This window comes from Pieris napi, chromosome 3 (genome assembly GCF_905475465.1).
Source record: "Pieris napi chromosome 3, ilPieNapi1.2, whole genome shotgun sequence".
Lineage (NCBI taxonomy): Eukaryota > Metazoa > Arthropoda > Insecta > Lepidoptera > Pieridae > Pieris > Pieris napi.
This window is the reverse complement of record NC_062236.1, coordinates 13,389,483-13,413,561: the sequence shown is the minus strand read 5'-3', so window position 1 is coordinate 13,413,561 and position 24,079 is coordinate 13,389,483. Positions and strand designations below refer to the sequence as shown.

Below are 24,079 nucleotides of genomic sequence, written 5' to 3'. Positions count from 1 at the left end.
CATTGACCGCTTTGAAATTACATTTTAATTACAACTTGATTTTTATAGAGGTTCTTAACTTGAAAGCCAATTAATCGCCTGGCTTCGTTGAAGTATCGTTTTCGCACTTCTAGAATAACTTATGTTACCCAAAATCCTCTTCTTACCTAATAAAACAAATTCTTTTACCAATTGTTATATTTACGTATATTTCCCTACAGTAAACGCCCTTATTACATGGTACTCTTATAACGCATTATGCGGTTTCAGTGACTCGTATAACACGGTTATTCCCACATAATATAACGCGGGGATTTCACACGTTTTATTTACGCACATATTTTGTTCATAACATAGTTGTTTTCTTAATATTCGATTAAAATGCCCTTTAACGACAAAAGTCAAACGTGAAGCATTTGTACATAACGCGTTATAGGGGGTCACACGCGCGTTATGCGAGAATACTCCTACAAGGCGTTTCCTATAACGCGAAACCAATCTTCCGTGTTATAGGAGGAATTACTATACTTATATTTAGTTTGTCGAATCGTTCGTTGTAGTGGTTTTTAACGTATGTATTGAAATTAACGCGATATTAGAAATAAATTGAGAAAAACAGAAATATTATAGTTGAGCCAAAGTTGGTAAATTTGGCCTTTAGGTGTCTTTGCCCGGAAGTTACAAAATATAAGTGTATTATTGTTTTTCCTTGAAATACTTTGCTCTGTGAAATTCATTCAAGTGGCGACTTCGATAAAGTGAAACACAATTGGCGCTGACGCAAGCAATATGGCGATTGTTAAATTTATTACTTCGAGAATCAAGGTTTTTCATACATTCTATTGATTTTATTGTCACGGTGGATTACTGTTAGTGAAAAGCTATAAAGAAAAAAAAAACAAAAGTGGTTTCAAGCTTCTTAATTCTTGTTCAAATTGACAAATTATCAACTGGTTGATAATCTAGTCATATAGGGATTTGCTTTTTTTTTTTTAAGAAATCAACTTTGACGTAACTTTATAATGTAAAATCTATAGTTGCAATATTTGTGAATAAGTGAACACCATGTATCTAATAATTAAGTTATCTGCTGCATTGTTTTTTATAACCATGCGCCTATTTTATTTTAGTATAGTAGTTTTTTGTATTCTAGGTACATGGTCTTCACATATAATCAAATCAATGTATAAAAATATTGTAAAAATCATTTTTAAAGATTAAGTATGAAGTTTCTCCCCATTCTTCTCCATATGAAACTACCTTTTGGAAGGGGTATCTAGAGTCATTAAATATTTTTAACTAGTAATTTAGACTTTAAAAAGTGCCTAATTGAAATAAATGTTTTGACTTTGAAATAAGACTCGGTTTGAAACCATGATTGTTTGGCTTCGTATATATGAGTACACATACTAATTGAGGGTTATTATTTACTTTCTCTGACAAAAAGTGCGGACACGGATAAGTAACTGCTCTTTACCGTGGTGAAGGTAAAACATCAAATACTTGTTGTGTTCCTCCATTGGTGTTTCATTACAACTTTACGTAGTGTCCTCTTATGGTGCTCTTCAACTGCTAAGGGCGATAGCTACACCGATTCAATGGTGCGCCATCAGCCCTAGGTTTAATGAGAGGACTACATTGCATACTAAAACGTTGGGATCGCTAGGGTTTTTAGGCAAACAGGCTCATCTGATGTTAAGTGATACTGCCGCCCAACGACACACATTGCCAGAGGGTTGGCAAGTGCCGCCCTTTAAAATCGTTATAGAGTGCCGTCGCAAGTAGGAATATTCCGCTTTGACTGTCCTTAGATCTTTGATTTTATAAGAATGAGGAAGTGTACAAAATTCGTTGAAATTTCCTAGTCGATACAGGAATGTGACCCAATTAAAACGGGAGATCGTTATGGATGTTTCGTAAGCTTGTTTTTGTATTAACCTGTTTATATTATGTTTTGACAGCGCTTTTAAGATAATGCTTATTGGCATTTAGTATTACAAATATTTTTGCTTAATTATATTATATATAGAGCAGTGTGGCCTAGTGGATTCAGCGTGCGACTCTCATCCCAGAGGCGATAGGTTCGATCCCCGGCTGTGCACCAATGAACTTTATTTCTATGTGCGCATTTCCAAAAAGACGACGGCGTGTGTCAGGCACAAGAGGAGATTGAAACTATATAGCGCCACTGTTTTTTTATATTATATATTTGTTTAATAATAAGAGATAATACAACAACATATCCATTATGTTATAGTGATAGGTATTAACCTTTTTTTTTCAAGATCGTCCTGTTCACTGTTTACATAATTATGTTTTTATTGCTTTGTTTTGTTTAAATAACTATATCTCTCATGTATTTTTGTACTTCTTGCGCTTGCCTTATCTAATTTATTTATTGATCTTTTATTATCACAGTGGTTGCCTGGAAGAGATCGCTCGAAAGCGATAAGGCCGCCAGTTGCCCTCATTTTCATTCAATTATGTCAACTGTATTATATTTCTGTATGCAACGAAGTGTTAATAAATAAATACGGGAAACAGAAATATATAATATTTTCGTTATCTTAATGATTTAGTACTGAAAAGCTTCCATTCTGGAGAAAAGATTAAAGAGAAATACGTAATAAACATATTTTCTTTCTTCCCTATGTCCAAGTGTGTGTAGTTGTGTTACCCAAGATCCACTTAACTCAGCTAAATGCGTTTTGTCTCTTTCATTCGGAATGCTGTCCATTCTGGTTTGGTTGTATCTTTCTGCATTCCACGAATATTTTTGAGATTGCATTTCGTATTCTAATGGTCTCGAGGCACGACTGCATTCCAAGGGATAGCGAAAGCTTCTTATCTCTTTTAACCATTCTCGTCGGTTCACCTTTTGTTAAAAGGTTTTTAATGCCTTTATGTACCAACCGAGACTCAAACTGCGATCACTGTACACTAACACAACTAAATCAGATAAAATAAGCCTTTAATTTCTTATGCATGACAAAAAGCTCGAGAGTGTTTCTTTAAACGCGTTCTCAGGAACTCTGGGTCGAATTGCAAATTATTTTTATGTTGGAGATTATTTTAAGGAAAAATGTCGTCGCAACGAAATACGACCATTAGAACATTTAAAAGTCACTTCAGCTCAGCTGTCTGTTGAAAAGCTTGGAGTACCGGTACCTTTGTTATTGTCACGGTCTGTGCACTTACGGTCTGTGGTTAGGTAATTGCTAAAGCAGACACTGCTTTTACTTTAAGTGTACTAAAAACTTGAGAAAAATTAAAACCTTAGGTACATTATTTTTAGCAAACACAAAGAATATTGTACGTCCATGAAACGTAGGAATTATTAATAATATAAATTATTTATACACACGCTAATTAAAATACTACAGTAATGCCTTATGAATTATTCATAAAATGACATTCAGTCTTAATTTAATTACATTATTGTCACAATGTATGCTTGCCTATCTTCTTTCCGTCACAGCTCAAACAAGATCTCACAAGAGACAAACATTATTATGACTATAAATGAATGAATTGGTTTTTATGAATCACGAGATTGGTGCAGTCGGCTATACTATATGGTTTTAATATTTCTTCCAAGTCCGGCACACGTCTGACCTTGGTCCGCCAATGAATGTTTATCATCGTCCTACTCCCGATCTCACGCTGACCGTTACTACGGTAAAAAAACTATGCCTGGAATACTCAATATCTTACTTACAATCAGATTAACTCAATATTGCCCGTATTAAAACTGAATTATTAGAATCAATTAAGAAATCAAGGGCCTGTGTTAGGCGAAAAGCCGAGCTGAAACATGAAAACAGTTATCGTATTTAAGGCCAAGAACAAGGCTACTGTTTTTTGTTTATTTAAGAAGAATATATAAATAATAAATAATTTTTGACCAGAATATTAAGTTTATTTTTATATTATGGGCTGTTTAAAATCTTTTAGGTATTTATCATGCTGCGTATCAATGGTTTCCCTCAGGACCGGTACTCAATCGCGTTACGCGTAACATATACGCCTTGTCGATACTAAATAAGCGAAGAATCCTTCAGTTACACCTACAGTAGCATTTTATTAGCCACTCCCTATCGTATAATAATAACATGTCATTGAACTTATGGCATGAATATTTATCACGATAAAATCGTTTTATAGTTGATTGTAACGCCACCAAAAACTCATGTCATTTTCATTGTATTGCACTAAACGGGCAACTTAAAGCCATTATAGTTTTTAGACGAACGCCTAAATTTAAAAACTACATATATGTATTTTAAAATATTATTTTTAAGACACCGCCATCTACCGTCGACAGTACAACTTAACTTATATTTTTTTTTATAGGAGACAATGGCAGCACTCACGCTTTGTATCTCGAGACCATAGTCGAAGAGACGAGTGATGATTTACGTTCAGAACGGTCCTCGGCAGCCACTTGGCTGTCTGACTCCGATGCAGATTCTGTCATACATGTACGCGGAAATGGAGGTGAGACACGGTGACGCCAATTTATATTGAGAGTAATTTATTTGTGTTTTAGCGCCATCTATCTGCTAACAGTCAAGCCTCGAAGCAGCATATGCAACGCGTTGTGTATAGTACATTCGTTTTAGACACTATGGATAGGTGGCGCGCACTAGCTACTAGTAGTTACTTTTATTTATTAATTGAAAACAAAATTACTACCATGACAATTTCTAGATAATAACAATTAATGTTCATGGCGAACATTAATTGTTATATTATAGTTTTTTTGCATTGTATTACGTGAGTCAAGGATAGATAAGCATCAACATATTCAGTTTTTTGGCTTCCATCCAAACATCTTCGGAGACGATGAACAATTTTGTGTCATTGTCACTACCGGTCTTTGTGCGGGACGCATGTCGCCTCGTGTCTGAACGCGTGTGATCTTTCCAGGCTCGGAGTGCGACAGCGAGTCGGAACGCGAGTGGGCCTGTCCCGCCAAGCGGCGGCGTCGAGAGCGCCCTCACTCTCCCACCAGCACGGGTACTCTCTCGCGGTCTTCCAGCCTCGCGCAGTTCGAGTCGTTGGAGCGTTCGTGCGCGGCGCCGCTCTCTCCGAGTCTCTCCCCGGATTCCCTCGAGTCCCCGCCCTGCTCTCCGCCGCCGTCGCGGCCGGCGCCTCGCGCCCACCTCTCGGCGGAAAACCTCAGCGAGGACAGCGGCTACTGCGAGCGGTCTCGCCGGCCGCCGCCGCCCGCCCGTCTGCCAGAAATAGCGCACACGAGCGGCAGCGTGCCCTGCCTCGCCTCGCCCAGTGCCGGCCGCCGCCCGCCGAGAGCCGCCCGCGCCCTGTCCTTGCCGGCCGAGCTCGACGTCTGCGTCGAGACCCGACGCTCGACGCGACACTCGGCGCGCTTCCGGCAGACCTTCGAGGTGTGCGACAGCTTCACGGTGAGCGTGGCCGACCTCACCGCCCTGGACTACCGGGCGCCGGCGCCGCGGAGGCCCCGCCTGCCCCCGCCGCCTCCGCCGGCCAGACCGGCACACCGACCGCCCCCGCCTCCCGAAACATGCGCGAGAACGTGCCGGGAGCCCAGCGCCGGCAGCGACTCCACTACCGAATCCGAAAAGGCCTTCACGGCAGAAATGGAGAAAACCGCTCGAAGGCTCGACGAAAACTCGAAACGGGCGCTCGCCGATGCCGGCAATTACGAACGAGAGATCTCAGTGCTGACGGCGAAGCGGTTGAGAGACTCCTGGGGCGCGTGGGACGACGTCCTCGATGAGTTAAGAAAGAGGATCGAGCCTCGATCGCCCGTTCCCTCTCCGCCACGGACGCCCACGCCGGACTCGATTCGGGGGCCAGCTTTCACGTCGACGCCCCTGCGCTCGGGAGACGTGCACGTCAGATCGACCCCCGAGCTGCGCTCTCGGGTGACACCCGACAGAGGAACCCCGGAAGAACTGCGCGCCTCGCTCCAATTAGTGGCGTCTCCGGTCCCGGACGGCGGGCCGCCGGTCCGCTCCGTGTCTAGCGGGTCCAAGGGGGTGACGTTTTCGCCGGTCGTCGCCGAAGTGAGCTGGCGCGAGTCTAGCGCCAGTACGGAATCGAGCTCTAGTGCGAGCGACGACGGGGCGGACGCGGAGGTAATAGTGGTGGAGGGGAGCGAGCCGCCGCGCGCGCCGGCCGCAGAGCGACTCATCGACATGACCGAGACGCGCGCGCCGCGCAGCCGCATAGCGGGCTTTCTTTCGCGCTTCGCGAACTTCCGTTTCTCGGGACGGAAGGAGAAAAAGCGCGCAGGCGCGACAGTTCGAGGGACGACCGCCGCGGCGGCGACTGCAGACGGGGTGGGATCGCGCGCGGCGAACGGCGGACAGAGCGTGCGGGTCCCGCTCGCGGAGGGTGTGTCGCGGGCCCCGCCGGCTGAGGGAGTATCGCTGACCCTGGACGGGACGGGGCGCGCCGGGCCCGCGCGGCCCGCGCCGCCCGGCGTGCTAGAGACCGATGTGGACACGCAGCGCACCGTGCTCCACGCGCGTTCGCTGCTCGCGCTGGCGCCGCCCTCGCGCACGCCGAGACCTCATAAGTCTATGGAATTCCTGCTCGATAAAGACAGCGCCCAGACAGTACAGGTGAGTGCTTCTCCTTCTTCCCTCTGTAAAGAAATTGAGAATCATAATTTTAACGATAGGCCCCATAAGTGTTCGGGTCATTGTAAAACGTATAAAACCTTAGAGTGTTTCCCCGTGCACATAAATAGTAATAAACGCGAGCCCCTATCCCGTCGACCGACATCTGGCGATAACAATTAACGAATACCGCTAACGACCTACGTCGGAATCACATTACCCTTAATTCAACAATCGACTCTTATTGCTCAGACAAAAGTTTCACAATGTTTACAAACAATCGATAGGTAGGTCGATGACCTTTGGAGCACATTAGGCTGTTTGCCATCTCACGGATCGCAATTATTATCGCATCTCGATTCATGTCTAGTTACGTAGCGACGACCAAAGCTAGTTACCGCTATTTCATGTTTATATTAAAAAATAGAACAAAAGCACAAGTAATATTATATTGCACATAACCCTATGTAACGGTAATTAGTCATGTCATTACAAAGGACAAAGACCAAATAATAATTAACCCGAGCAACTGAACACAACACTAAAATATCTCCTTACATAGTTATGACTAATTAGTGATGACAAATAATTAGCCATTTTGCATAATACTCTAAAATATTGTCATAGCAATTTATTAGGCTTATAAGAATTATGGCTCTCTAAAGCTGTCGTTTCCTGAACTCACTCACCTCCTGCTCAATCTATATATCAAAGAACTACTTTCGTATGCAGGTTCTAAATAGGCAAGAATCGTTAGGGACATGAAAGAAAAACTTTTTTAAATAATACTGCATTATTACGGTCTAATTCTTTACATTCCAAACGAATGAGCAAAGGGACGGATTAGAAAAGGGATATTCAACAACGTAGATAAAGTTATCTTTTAGTCTCAGAAAGGAAGTTTAAAACTACTGGAGTCTTGGTCAATGTTAACTTTATCACACATATTTAAGGAGTCATCGCTTTCAATTACTAAAACCGATGTAACGGGATGTTCGGTTAAAACAATTGTTCGAATTTTACCGAGAAATTCTTATTGTTGTGAACAGCTGTGAATTGTCATTGACGAACTAGTTTCAGGTAAAAAGTAACCTTTTTTGCTGGTCAAGGCTTTATTTAATTGATTGAATTACCTCAGTTTTCGCCGATATTTACAATGAACTCGATTATAACTGCGCGTAAATAAATGTGCATATTTTAAGTAAAGCTTTCGACCCAATGTAATTTTCTTGGTGTTAAGCTAACGGATGTGTGGCTAAATGAAGTTTCCGGTTCCGGGTAGCCACCTCATAGCTGAAAGTAGGTGTTTGATGGTTTTAAAACAAAGCATATTATCGCATAATAAATGGGAGTGATTTATAACACCTGTATGATTAAATTATTGTTGTACCATATTTGAATAAAATAACGGTTTCTTTTTTATTCTAATGCGGTCTGCATTAGAATAAAAAAGAATAACCGTTGGAAGCTAAGATCTAAAACTAGCTAAATATCTTTAACAATAATATGTGAGCATTACAAAGCCACCCAAGTTTTGTCCCACATCTGGAAATAGGGCATTTCTCCGGCTTCCCCTGTTTCCACAATCTTGTTATTTCTATTAATTTATTTAATACTGCGACAGCGACGTATTGATAATTGCGACTATAATATCTGTCTTCCAAAACACATAAGATTTTTTGTCTAAATTCGTTATTTAAGGCCTTTGTATTAGTGTATACATTAAAATTACAAGATGTACCGAAACAAAAATCATCTAACAACTCGTTTCGTCAACGTTAAAATAATATATTAATGTCAAAGAACATTATTCTCAGGAACAAAATGAATTAATAACTTAATTATTATAAGTACTTGTGTATATTAATACGAACAATAAAATTCAAAGTCCTAACTAAGCTGAATGACTCCCGTCTATCAAAAGCGTAATGTGTACCAAAGAGAAGCTAGAAACGCACAGCCGGGAATCGAACCTACGACTTCAGGGATGTGAGTCGTAAAAAAAGTCGTCAAAAAATTCACGGACATGAGAAAGTCTACTAACTAGTAATACATTTGGCTAGCAGCTAGCTTATACATATTATATACTAGCCGTTTCGCGCCCGCTTTGCTGGACGAATTAAAATAAATTTTATGTTTCATTATTTTATTTTTTTTCATATTTTTATTATTATTCTTTTTAACTACCCGCTAAGAAAATTGAAATATTTCGAAAATCGAGTTTTTAACAGATGTTGACGTTTTGCGGTTCTAGGAAGCCTCTTTTGTTTTTATTAGCGGGAAAAATTTTCATAAAAGTAAAACAGAAATAAAAAAATGAAGGAACGTTGGAATTAAAAAAATAAATAGCCATAAACCATCTAGGAGATATTTCGCATCGAATGGTGGTAGTTTCATGTCGATACGATCAGTGGTTTAAGCGTGAAAGAGCCTCAAACGAACACCATTTTCTTTTTATATATATAGATTAATTCTGTATTACACTAGTAAAAAAAGAAAAAAGTATATGCGGAGGCATGCAATAGAATCGTTATTATAGATATTATGTATATTCATTTAAAAAAATTAAATTAAAAATATACAATAATACTTGCATACTACCTGTACTAACATATATGTATCTCAAACTTGGGGCCTACTAAAGCCTGCATACAAAGCTATATGTGTGTCAAAGATAGATGGAACGATGTATGATAGAGAAGAAAATACTACATCATTAGGAAGAACAGTTAAGGAAGCAGATGTTACAATGAAAATAAATACACTATGTGGAAATGGGCGAGGCACACGGCAAGAGAATCAGAAAAGTGGAGCAAAAAGTACTAAATTGGTGCCCAAGGAGCAAACGAAAAAGCGGAAGACACCTTAGAAGGTGGATAGACCAAATTAAAGAAACAGCAGGTGGTACATGGCAGAGTGATGGCGGGATTTGGAGGAGGCCAATGCCAAAAAGGGCATACTGACACCTAAAAGAAGATTGAATAAAAGATAAGAGATATACGAGACGTGACGGTATTTTGAAATTGTATGATATTTATGATGCGCAAACAATCGTACCGCCTAGAACGTTACTTAGGATTTTATTAGTTTAAAAAATCAAAACAGCACACTGTTATTTTACTTTTATCAAAAGTTGCTGCGTTTAATAAAATACTGTGCAGAACAGAAAGTACAGAAGCTATTGTGGACTTTAAATATTAAATATTGACAGACAGATTGGGATGTTGGCCAGTACGAATCTCGCGTGGTTAAGAAAACAGCTATGTTTACTAAATACTATGCCAAGGCTAACTCATAGAAGAGTAAACATTACAGCTATACTTAAACCTAGTTTATAGGTAAACCTATGTAGTAGTGTTTGGCTCGAAAATTGTAAACATACTTGGAGTGAGATGTGCCTTTTAGATTATACATGTTAAAAATCATATCGTTACGTAGGTACAATTTTTTTTACGAAACACAGATTTGATTAAACATTTTTATTGATTAATTAGTATTACATATTATCATACAATATCCTTATATATTTATATGTTAGAACTTTCTACTTTGCGAATTTAAACAAGCCTCAATTTCGGAGTTTTACTTAATTTACAGATAACATTCATAGCTCATTCGAGGTCAGTACCTAAAAAGGTTAAGGTTAAAATTGACAACAATCACTCATTTTAAATGAAATATTATTTTCCTCAGTATTTAATAGTAATTTAATATAATAGTCTAGAATAATACAACTATTGTTAGTTATATAAGAACCGTAAACGCTTTCTTTTAATAACAAATTATTTTTCCAATCACGTATTTGTTAATATTGATATTCATCCATCGAGCTATAGGCAAATGCTTCCGCTTCAACTTGGGTTGTTCCGTTACCTATCTGAATATTTAGAAATCTGTTGTCTCTGCTTTGTTAAATGTTACCTCTTGCTTTTTACACTCTACGTGGAGACGGAATTGCAAAAGGTTGCCCGGAGTAAAGTACCGTTTCTTAAATGACCACGAAACGCAACTCTAAGTGTTCCTTAGGTCCCAATTGCGCAAACGATCAAAATGTCTTGATAATCAGAAAAATAGCCTTCGTATTAATACCAAAAGTCATTAAATCCATTGTTTATTATGGATAATAAATTCGCTTTCGTATTTATTACTCATTGTGATTAATTAATACTTTAATTACATCGATGAATGAAATCCCCGAGCGTTATTTAAAAAAACAAAGACTAGGGCTTCTATCCTGTTAAGTATGAAGCTCTGGAACATCCGCATTGCGGGTTAATATAGTTACGATAGTTACGATAGAGTACGATAAAAGGAATAAGAAAAATTCTTATATTGATTTTGGCAATATGTTCTTTTACATAATATAAATTAAAACATATACGTAGCGAGTGTTATAAAGATAACAATATGCCGTTTTATTCCGCTGATATTTCATGCTAATAGCTCATGTCGTCCAATTTACAGCTTTTGTAGCACAGGATGGACCAATTGTATGCATAAAGACCTAGACGGGATGTGAGTATTGCCGAAATCTTTATATTTGGCCGAGTAGAGCGATTTAAGATAATCAGACCACACTGACAACGATGAATGCTTTTTGTTAAAATCATTAAAAGTCATATTCATGCAAAAGAAGTTGAACATACAGTGATGGCGAGTATCGCGTTACAGTGATTAAGGCAACTTCTCGAGAAATACGTTGTTTGTTATGCGAACGGGAATACGCAGAAATTGTTTCATAGTAATTGGATATATCGCGTTTAGCTTTATTTGTTGCTAGCCAAGCTGGTTCCCTTGTTCTTTGCGGATTTAGTTTCCACGCCCTCGGTTAAACAAACCTCAAACGAATGCATCACATACATAAAGTCCTTAATATAAGTATGATATCTACATACTATACCGTCGAATTGAGCAAATATTTGTATATTATATAGTTTTTCGAAATATCTAATTTAATACATATTTTTTCACAGTGGTTGCCTGGAATGGATCGCTCAAAAGCGATAAGGCCGCCAGTTGCCCTCCTTTTCATTTATTTATGTTCAATTTTTATTATGTTAATGCATCGAAGTGTTATTAAATAAAATAAATAAATAGACCTACCTAGTTCAAATTGATTATTAATATACAAACTTTATTATTTGTCGAAATTGTAAGCCAAAGAAACAAGTCTGGCTAAACACGAACTTAGCTAATGTTTTGGCAAAGTACGCAATAAAACCTCAAAGACGTACTCCCTCATAAGTAATGTCTAATTTAAGAGCAACTTAGAAATTTTTAGGTCACCCGCAGTGACCGCAGCGAAAGGAAATTCGCCGACAGGAAACATATTTATATATACGATTGATATAAAATATACTTAAATGTGTACGTTTCTAGTACCTATCGTTACAAGCAAGAATGGCCAATACCAAGATTTGTATTTATCGCATAAGGAATTGGATGCCTTTGAAGAAAAGGGAATTAGTTATTTAAATAATTCTCATAAAAATTTTCATTATAATGACAATGAAAACTGGTTCTTTACAACCTGAAAGATTATAATTACACTTCCAACGCATGAATAGAAGTGTTTTTGATTTTGATTCAATTTATATTGTTTAAACATAAATAGTATTCAGCATATCATTATTTTCCTTTTCGATCATAGTAACCATCCTGCGTTTGTGTAATCTATCACTGCCATCATTCTTAAGATACCGAGAGACGTTTATTTGAGCTCTTGTCCATCCAAATAAGTCGTATAAAAGTGGACCAAGCAGGTATAGGTTGAACGTAGAGTGCCTTCAAACATTCTGGCGTTTTGCCAAATGACAAACAGACTATATTAAACATTAAATGTTGCGCGTTCAGTACTTTGATATTTCAGAACATACTCTTCCGGATACATGGCGTAAATCGTTGGTGAAATACGTATCAATGTTTCGTTATTCAATCGAAGGAAATGTTTGTCAGTAGAAAATAAGCTTAAGTTCGCTAACTAACACTTCTCACAACCTAAATAGTTGCCCAGTCTTTTTTATCTTTAGACATTTACCTTTTTATCTCTTCTCAATCATCAGATCAATCATAACATATAAATTGAGTGTCAAGTCAAGTAATTTTTCACAATTTTCCGAACGTTGCCTAAGGTCAGGGGAAATTCACCGTGTACGTTTCAACCTCACGATAAAATATGAAAACTCGGCGCTTGGCGAAGAGCCAAAACGAGGAGACGCCTCAATGCTCCTACGTTCATCTGCTATTGACATAAATTGCATAACATTCATATAAATCTTACTGAAAAAAATAATATTTTTATTCATCTATATATCGGATTAACAGTCTAAGAATTACCATCCGCCATGGGTGATGGTATCGTGAATCTATCAGAGTATTCATTTTCTCAGTTATAATTTCGTTGTTTATTACTTCTGATAATACTAACTTGCTGAAGTTGAAGTTTTCGTGGTTTCAAAATATAAATGATCCTTCCAGGGCAAACGAAGTGTGTCAATAATTCGTTTGATTCATAATATTCACTGGCTCGCTTCCAACGATTCCAAGTCCAACTGACCCACACAATGTTGTGATCACCATATCTATTTTATCATACCAACAACGCGAATTTGATTTTATTTTTGTTTAAATTAATAACCAACTAATAATGCTGTCTGGAATTATCTGTTATCTATTTAAAATTAAATTCTAATCAGTTTTATGTACTGCTAAATAACAGCTTACGACTATGTAAGGACTATTCAAGCGATTGAAATTAATCCCACGGGCGAGCCGTGTCGGTATGCTATTCTGTTCCTTGTTCCACAAATAGTGTGGAATGGTATGCGTATGTTCCGGCATTTGATTACTCCGATTTGGTGGCTTACATAACTTTATATGGAATTCATTAATAACTAATGTTAAAGTTATACACATATATGAAGGGATTGCGTATTCTGTGATAAAGCTTTATAGATGTCATATGTGATCTATCTGACCTAGATCGCGCTCTAACGTCATCGATAGCGTTGCTCAGGGCGAGGTATTCATTTCGGTAGGTCGTAATCAATTCTTATGCAAGAGAGAGCCGACAATTGACTATCGGTGAAAGTTAAATAAATTGTAAGAAATTACACTTAATCGAAAATGGTTTTCTCTTATTTGTAACGATGTTTTTATTATAACGTGAATATAAAAACTTGTGTCAACCCGTTGTTAGTATTTGTCTAATGAATACTTTTATTTAATTCAAAATAACTCGTACGGCTTCCAAAGTTCGCTGCACTTTTATTACATTTATGTGAAGCGGTCGTGTCCTTTGATGTCATGTTAATAGTGTAGACCACTGGATTCGTATGCACTTAAAATGTTGATGTGATAATTTAATTTCGCTTCATTTTAATACTTCCCAATCCAATAATTCTGCGGAAAATACCTAAATAGTTATTAGTTTTCCCCACATCTATCAAAACTATTAACAATTTTCTTAATATAAATATTTGCTATTTAATTCGCTTCTGGAAGCTCTATTGTTTGCCTTATGCGATATTGACAGGAACCGGGGTTTGATCAGTCGGTGACTGTGTGTCGGCGTCTTTGTATCCAAACCTATCATATTACCTAATGGGTTGTTATTCATTGTTTGATCATCACTTTATGTCTTCCGTTTGCGGCTTCTTTGCAGTGCATCTGTATAAAATTGGTATTTATTGTTCTACAATAACTTTTCAAAATATAAGAATTAATTATTTCCACAGAGAAATAACTTATTGATTGTGAACAATGGGCATTTGTTTAAAAAGCAGACTATTTTGAAAGATAACGTTGCTTTTCAATGACAATATATTATATTAACCTAAAGAGTAAAAAGTAAAAAATGTTCGTCCGACATTGTTTATGACAAAATAATAGCTGTTTTGTATTTCGACGTAAAATAACAATTTTAGAACCAAAAACAAAATGGAAAGCGATAAATTATTTATTTGCGTAAATCGATCATCTAATAAATGGAGAACGCCAAACGTTCAAGGTGAATTTTGGTGGAGTGGAGTGGGTTTGAATTTATGAATAATTTCTGTTTATCTGAAGCTAAATTCAAATAATGTTTCTGCGCTTTAGTCTTCGCATGGAGAATTGAAAAATGAATTTCCACTAATGTCTGCGTGCTAATTTAGTTTTTATCACAATAATATTCGCATTTGTATTAAGAATGGCTACGGATAAAAGGATGTAATAGATGTATAAATCACTAAGATTTCATTTTAAACGGTTCTTCCGAATTTCCTACCTTATTATTCCGGCTTCTTTATAAAATTTGTTTGCACTGGAGAATTAAAACATGCTTTTTGTGTTGACACGGCATTAAACCCACAAGACTATATGAACAAATTTCATGAGCGCATATTGTCACCATTTAACTGTGTACAATTGTTTTCTTGACATAATGTAAAGTTAAGTCACGATCAGGAAAACAGTATCAATGGCTATTTAATATTCTCTTCGTGATTGTAAAATTACGACTTTTGCATTTATCATACGGTGTTTACACCTCAATTGCAAAGTGTTCAAGGTGAAGTGCCGTCATCATTGCATCATGTGACCTTTCATGACAATTTCGCTACTTTGTCGTGCATCTGAGTAAAAAGTATTTATAAACATTGTTTGACAGGCTGATATTACTGGCACTCACTCAGTCCGCTGCGACCCAAAAAGTGTCTTGACCTCCGAAATCATAATCTTGCAGCCCTTTAAGTCCTGCGCCAGCTCCCGCCAATGGCTGGCTTTCAGCTGCAGCAGGTCCAGTTACCTAGGCCGGCTCAGGTAAGCCTCCTTCACCGCCCGATCTCAACCTTGAGCGCATGGGTACTACTTGACAGTGGTCAAGTCGAAGGGCCTTCTATAATGTTGAGCTGGGCTACCAACTCTTCTATTTCGGCATTTTTTCGGACTCTCCATGAACGACCCCCCTTCTTTTCGGCCCCCCCATCTTGCCTACCTCCAACAGTAGCTTCTGTACCTCTTTCTTGGTTAGATTCCGGGCCGCCGTCCTCACAGCCGTACCGTATAACAGTATAGCACGTATAGAGGCTTAAAGGTTTGATATTAAGACCTTGTGATGCTATAAATCGCACGGTATTTTGAATGCGAATGTCAATTTAGAGCAGATCTATTGTTATCAATATATTACGGGTATTGGCAAAACTTCGTAGTTTAGAGTTTAGATCTTACGCCGTTTTATTACAAAAAGTAGTGTTATAATCGTATACTTCGTTGATCTTCTAAATGTATCGATATTATGTGAACTAAGGAAGCTTCTAATTATTCAAATATTTGTCGTATCACAAGACGCCATTGTTACAACGTACGGTGTTATGTAAAAACGACTTGTTAAAGTAATCAAGTTTTTGCTTTAATAACACACGCCGTATGCAACAACAATTACCTCATCCACTCACTATGGTTAAGTCACATTAATATCCCACGGATTATCTTCCTACAAACAAATTCCTCGTTCATTTTTGGGCTTAGCAGGTCATAATTAAACCTAATAAGAAGAAAGATTTGGTTTTTCACCTAACTGTAGGTAGGCCATAGAGACAAAAATATTGTCTATGAAAAAGAACATTCCCGCCATTTGGATACCACATAGACGTACACGTGCACACATTATTAATAGAAGGCGATGCCGCTCGTTTGCGGCTTCCTCTCGCTTCCTTCGCAAGAGCCGCCGTAATTACAAAGAAAAGCGTTCACTTTGAACGTTTTCACATTAAAAGTAGTCGCTTTGTTGTGAATTTTTACGTAGGATTTTCCGTGTCACACGGCTCACAGATTACACGTAAAGTATAATTTGTCTGCATTCTAACGTATATTTTACTACGTTTAATATTTTAACTAAAATAAACCAAACTCCATTACGCTGTTTTGTAAACAAAGAGTTCGATCGAGATTTGATTTCAAGTATTAATTAGAACAGCCTTTGTTCACGAACGATTGAAAAATATGGCTCCTTTTGTTTTAGCTGTGCGTGTTTTCATATTTCATTATGTATTTAATCCTTCTTGGTGAATAGGTGGTGCGATGTACAAGTATTAAGTACGTTTACTTTTCTTCCAATTATAATCTTTATGTGTTATTTGTCACGTGACTATATAGGTGTGACATAATTGCGATTGGCGCGCAAACGGAAGCCGCCATATTGTGACGTCATCGTAGGGAGTATAATCCTTCGGAATGCGTTGATAACGTGGGTGGCTGCATCGTGCACTTTGTTGATTATCTCGGCTTTGGCAATACTCTACATGCCTCATCATTTAGTAACAGTTTCGTTACTTATTCTGCAAATAGACAATAGTTAATAGGAATTCTTGTACAGCTCTCATGTACGGTATATTGTTGAAACAACGTTTTGCCATTTCATTATGCACTGATGCATTGTATATACGGTAATCATGACTTCTGTACCGGTTACTTTAAAAGCTTTCACTATTCGATTCATAGACTTAGCTCTATATCTTTCGTAGGTCAAACACATATTGGATTTGACATTTAATATATAAAATTCTCGTGTCACAATGTTCGTTCGAAACGGCTCCACCGATTATTATGAAATTTTATATTCATATTCAGTAAGTCTGAGAATCGGCTACTACATATTTATATTTCAAACTCCTTAGTGAAAAATGGACACCCCGTCCACTGTCCACCCCAATTTTTTTATTTTTTTATGATACAGCATACAAAAATACCTACAACTCTTAATTGTCACCCCTCTTCGATCAACCCCTATAGTATAAGATCCCGATATACAACGACCTTCACCGAGATGCTTATTTAATGAAACGTATTTTATATTTAATTTAATACGTCAATAAATATAATCCATATGGGTTGCCTAGCAAATTTCAGTCCAGAGTATGTTTAATTAATATTTAAAAAAAAAACTTTTTTAAAATTTGCATGTACTAAATTTTTTTAAATTTTTTCAATCAATATTTTTAATCAGGGTAGTATTATATATGTATCATTATAACTTTCTTTTTTACTAAAGATGTATATATACTTTAGTGTCACATAAAAAATATACACATAAATAATTAATTGATTAAAAACAACCTAACGTTTGCATATTCTATGGGCTTCATACTTTCGATTGCTATAGAATTTATCTAATAATCATACCGGTGAAATGTTTAAAAAATATTTTTTTTAAATATTAATTAAAATACTCTGGACTGAAATTTGCTAGGCAACCCATATGGATTATATTTATTGACATATTAAATTAAATATAAAATACGTTTCATTAAATAAGCATCTCGGTGAAGGTCGTTGTATATCGGGATCTTAGACCACTAATTTTTATTATAGTAGATAGTTAATATACATGGCAAAACGACGTTTGCTGGATCAGCTAGTAATATTATATAAAAAGTTGCACGCCACAGCGTTTATTAAATATTAAAAAAAAACTTTTAGTCTTTAAGGTTTAATACGGACTGACTAACGGATCAATAAGCGTCTAATTTCAAGACGTGGCGTTTTTCTACTTCGTTCCTAAAACAGATATTTGAACCTGATTTCCTTTGGTCTGGAAGTAGATACGTAAATAAACTGTGTATCCGCGGGCGCAGTATTATGACGAAACCGCAAGAGGTTTCACAAAATACGCTTTAATTTGAGTTCATTGAACCTTGTAACGCCTATATTCTAGCACAGACTTCATTAAGAACTTGTACACCATATGGCTCTAAACCTACGTAAGCTTCAAATTGGCAACTCGCTACCACATTTGAAATTTATTACTTACTGATTCTGTTATATTAAAATACTAGCGACCCGCCCCGGCTTCGCACGGATGCAATGCTGATACTAAATTCAAAGTGCTATAGAGTATAGGGAGAACCGCGGACTCCGACGCGCTGCGTCCCGCAATTTTTAAATATGTTATATCTTCGAAAGTATTTATCATATGCTGTAAAGGGCCATACAGATCTATATTAAATCAACAATGTATTTAAGGTTTTTAATTGGATAAGGATTAATGCTGTATGGTTAAAATCGCTTCGAAAATTAGCCATTATTTGTCGTAAAAGGTAAATGAAAAAAAAAAATATTGTGGGATATCCATAACTGATAGACATATACCATCGGGGAGTTTTCTGTAGAGCTTTTCAATGTGTACAATACTTAGTACATGATTTTGATAAATCTCGTAGGGTTCGCAATGTAAGCGGAAAAAATGTAATTATTTACGATTTACGCCATCACATTAGAAACCTCAAAAATAACAGTATTTCTCCATCCATATTTAATGGATGTTATTATACATATAAACGTTCCTCTTCCATCACTCTATCTATTTAAAAAAAAACGCATCAAAATCCGTTGCCTAGTTTTAAAGATTTAAGCATAGGTACATAGGGACAGAGAAAGCGACTTTGTTTTATACTACGTAGTGAAGTATAAACTCAAATCGGAATTTAATTTTTCTTTTAATTGCTCGTAAGTTAAAGCTAATCTAGAAATAGGCCAGTAAATGTTTAATTCCAGAAGTACACAATATAAAGGGTGAAAGTAGAACGCCATATTTTATAGGTTGTAATAAAAATAGAAACTTAGTGCGGGCTATTTCATGAAAATAGGACGTAAATTGTGATAAGAATGCAATAGGTGTACCAGGTGTATATAATGACAAGTATATGAAATATTTATATGTCAACATTAAAAGGCCGGCAACGCACTCGCGAGCCCTCTGGCATTGAGACTGTCCGTGGGCGGCGGTATCACTTAACATCAGGTGAGCCTCCTGCCCGTTTGCCCCTTATTCTATAATTTTTTTTTAACAATTAACATTTCATCATACAAATAAAAAAGAACATCATCCATCCTTCTCAATTCAAGTGATGTAACAAGAAGCAAATTATGATTAATCTCCATATGACAACGTTATGTACAAAAACATATTAAGTATGTGTTTTTCCTGTTGCAGGTAAATATCGCATAGTTAATTAAGTTTTACATCGACAATTTCGTAAATGCCTCAATAAGTAGGTACATTTTTTTTGTTAAGGGTAGTCTCTAAGGGAATTATCAAGGATGAAAATTGTAGCTTGCGACAATAGTGAAAGATGCGAAACCAATTGTCGCATTTAGAATTATAGAATGTAATATATATTAGCATAATTATGTAAAAATATGTGAAGTTTCAGGGGATTTATGCAATATGACGACCTTGCATTGTTTCATATAAGGCAAGAGACTTATTTATTTATTATTTATAATATATAGGACTATTGAATGTGTCGTAGAATATATTATTTTATGGTAAAGTCTTGCTAAGTTGGTTAGTTTTGAACGGGAAGGTAGAACGATTTAGAAATGTGACCAAGATCCAATACTTAAATAAATATGTTATTTCATAAAAAGCGTAGTAGAGTAATAAATGGTAACGAAATTTTCTTTTATAATTGGTGTTTGGTTTGGTTCTTTCAAATTTATGAATTACGTTGTCAAGTGGAACATTGTGTAATGGTTGCAGCTCCTTAAAAAGGTTTTGTAAAACAAAAAACTTGGCGATTAAAAAGAGTGGCGGAGACTTTATTGCCAGTTCTTCTCTTCCGTTCTACGCCCTTGATTTGAGAACTGGCAGTAAATGTAAAATTAGAAGCATTGAATGTATATTTCTTTGTTGACGTCCATAAGTGTACATTGTGTTAACTACATTAATAAATGATTTTTGACTTGACTACGTAAAAGGTACTATTTTAAATTTGTTCTCGTACGAAGGAAGCTTCCTCTATTCAAACAGTATTACCTATTCAAGACCACTCTTTACTTGCTTTCACTCGTAAAAGGAGCTTTTGACAAGCTTTTGACGTCTTGGTACGCAACACTTTAGCCAGCAACATATAGCCAGTACGAAAAAATCTCACATACTCTATATTTTCCATACTTTCGTCGATTCCTCGGTTAGTGTACTGTAATTCATCTGTTTATACCAGCTGGCTGGCTTTTATTTATTATTTCATATCAACCATACGCTTCTAATTCTATATTGAGGGAATAGCGGATACGCATAGGCAATGTATAAATCAACATTCTTTAAAGACAAATAATATACCTACATAATAGTGAAGATTTATGATGTATCAAATGCGTCATTAGATCTCATAGCTCTGAGAGTCAATGTTGATCAACATTTTGTACAATCCTAATCTCGTAAGGAACACATTAAAACTTGACAAATGACTGATCCTTCATTCAATTCCCATAGATATAAAAATTGTTCCCTGATCGCGTGCATAAGACATCACTCATCGTTAGTACATAGGGGTCTATTAGTCGGCCAAAGCCAATTTAATCCAATTGACTGTCCCACGGACCTCTGGATACCAGGATATTGGATTGGTTTAGACTTTGTGTTGTAATTAAAACCGGGGGTTTTCGTAACATTTGGTTATTACTTTAATGTGATAAATCCCTCATTTATATTAAATTGTAAATGAAATTCACATTTACACAAGATATCTTGAATCTCAATTGTTCTCACTATTTGCTTTATCAAAGAGTCACTTAGCTGAAGGGTACTTCAAATTCCCACGACATTGACCTACCTACCGAATTACTAATGTGACGTAATATTAACTATATTATATTTAATTATAATTGTTTAATAAAGAAATAATGAGACAAAGTTATACAGTTTTGTTTATCAAATGAAATGGATCAAGAATATTATATTACACTTTTCTTGGAGCTATCGTATTTGTATTGAGTTTTCTACACGATGTTAGTATATGAAACTATTTATTCATAGTGAAAATTATGTATTAAGGTTCACGCATCTTTCTATATTCGACATATTCTTACCAAAAGACTATCTACTACCGAAATCGCTCGAAATTAAACTCAAAATTCAAATTCAAAATCATTTATTCAGTTAGGTAACTCAATAAACACCATTGAACGTCAATAAAGAAGTACATATTGAATACTTCTAATCTTTAAGTAATTAATTATAATAATAAATAAACAAAAGCATGGTGAAATAGGAGCACGCACTTACATTCTCGTGGGAACAACACGCAATTATTTAAGCGTGAAAAAAAACTGACCTATATCTCCGAGATTTTAATATACTTTGTTAAAATGCCACACTCCAAGTTTTCTCTGCTTCGAATCGACCTGGGAAAAGCTACTACTTATTGACCTATTTACGACGAAGTCACGGGCGGAAGCTAGTTTTCTATAAATAGGCTGAATAAATGGCCTAGATGTAAGGTAAAGCTATCGATGCAGGTCACTTGTTGGCTGAATATCTCGAACAATAGATTCTCATTTCTATACAAAATTCGCGGTTGTCCGTGACTTTGTGCACTTCAACTGGGTCAACTTAATTAACCAAGGTATAATTATTAGTCAAAGTTATGAATACATTTTACAAGTTTCATAGGAAAAGGGTAGAAACAGAACGACGCGGTTAAAAGATCGAAGTGAACAGAACAGAAAGGGACTTTGTTTCATAAATGTATCACCTCGTCTTAAAAACCTCTTTAAAAACTGTTAAAATACTATTAAAAAGATAGTGGCTTTGTTTTATACCATGTTATACTATAGCTAAGCAGTGTTGGCTTAGTGGCTTCAGCGTTCGACTCTGTGAGGTCGTAGGTTCGATCCCCGGCTATGTACCAATGGACTTTCTATGTGCGCATTTAACATTCGCTTGAACGGCGAAGGAAAACATCGTGAGGAAACCGGCTTGTCTTAGACGGCGTGTGTATTGCACAGGAGGCTTATCACCTACTTGCTTTAGAATTAGATTGCCAAATGATCAACCTAAAAATGTTGTAGCGCCACTAATTTTATTAATATTTTTTTAATACGATAGCAAAAACCGAGAAGTGGCAACCCTGACCTCGAGTGCTCGTATATAATACGGAGAGCACTTGACTTTTAATAAATTCCTTTAAATCCTTTTGCTGTTGTGAGATAAGGGAACATTCGAATGAGGGTAGAGTTGTTCATTTATTGTTAGGTAAATTTATATCGACGTCAAATATAATTAAAATAATATCGATGACGACACATCATAACCGCATAACAGACCTCTTTGTCGTTGTCGCACTTTGCACGTTTAAGAATAAGAACCATAGAAATCATTTACGATACCCCACTTAATGCCTACTTCAGCAGCGGTTTCCGGGAAATGTCAAGATAAAGGAAAGTTACGTTGCTCGGCGAATGAACGCATGTACCTTCGTTACCATGGTTACAGTACAAGCCCGTCGGTCACCACATTTATGTAGAGTTTCTATTTATACTTAAATTCAGTCTTATATGAGCACCATTGGTTGTTTCATGGCCTGGCTTCTTGTGCAACCAGATCAGCTCAGCCTCTTTGTTACCCCGAAAGTGGAGACACTACTAGAACCTAAACACGATATTATATTCTCTCAATACCCGTAGCGCTCGGTAACTTCAAAGAGCTTTAGCGATAACGATCCCTTTCTCAACATTAATGACTTTAATGTTGAGTTTTTATACCTTGGGATTACAATATCCTGCTATCAGCAGATAATAAGAGACGTATGTCAAAATAGCATAAACATATTTTCAGGTTTGCTATCTCTACGTATAACGTAACTTCACGTACAATATACCCACTATAGAATGGTCTTGTAATTAGGTATTGAAAATATAAGTTGAAAATAATAGATTTTCACGACATATGTATGATTAAAGACATAACGAATGCTTATAGACCATATAAAGCGAATTCTACGATAAGCAGAATTCGATGAAAGTGTATATAAAGGATTGGACTTCAGCCAATCTATACGAACCAACTGTCCAAATGTTCTATTAACATAAATATTTATTTCGAACGAATAAATACTTCCTTATGTGGAAATATAAAACAATTCGATTTTTGAAAGGCACTTATATTATAATATACTCGTATAATATAAGGTGTAAGAAAGTATATGAAACTAAAGCGTTTTGAATAATTTCAAAATGAACGATAATCGGAATATTTCTTTATATTGTTACAGTTTGATATAATATATGTACTTTTTGCTATATTCTTGATACATTTGGGACGTACACTTATCACATCCGTTGCATAACGCATTGTATAGTCTATGTTAATGGCAATTAGCGTCCGAGCTCCGAGACGTAACACCTAATTAGCTCGCCCTCTTCGCAGGCTTAAATTAGGTCGCCATTGTCACGGAAGATCACTCGTTGCATAATGTTGAACGCCTTTTGTGTACACTCATGTAACGCTTTTACGACCTCTCCTACTTCCTACTTAATATTAATGCTAAAGTTTCATGGATGGTTGTATTACAAGTAGACCAAATATTGTTCTTCTGTCGTGTTTTGTTTTTCTAAAACCCCCATCTGTTATCATCTTGGGTGAGGGTTTTAGTGTTTGAAAATATTTGTGTAATTGTGGTTATCTCACACCAAATGTAATCACTGCTACGTTATACGAGCTGTTTGTATTG

At 36.6% G+C, this 24,079-nt stretch overlaps 1 protein-coding gene across 3 annotated transcripts in view; it reads left to right on the top strand.

The window, feature by feature from the left end:
* The window catches only part of LOC125063294 (serine/arginine repetitive matrix protein 2), a 44,784-nt gene that overhangs the window by 12,052 nt on the left and 8,653 nt on the right, over positions 1-24,079 (top strand). For all 3 annotated transcript variants that reach the window (XM_047669679.1, XM_047669681.1, XM_047669680.1), the window contains exons 2-3: positions 4,333-4,476; positions 4,909-6,590. In XM_047669679.1, the coding sequence (XP_047525635.1) occupies positions 4,333-4,476; positions 4,909-6,590 (1,826 nt within the window). The remainder of the gene's footprint in view (positions 1-4,332; positions 4,477-4,908; positions 6,591-24,079) is intronic.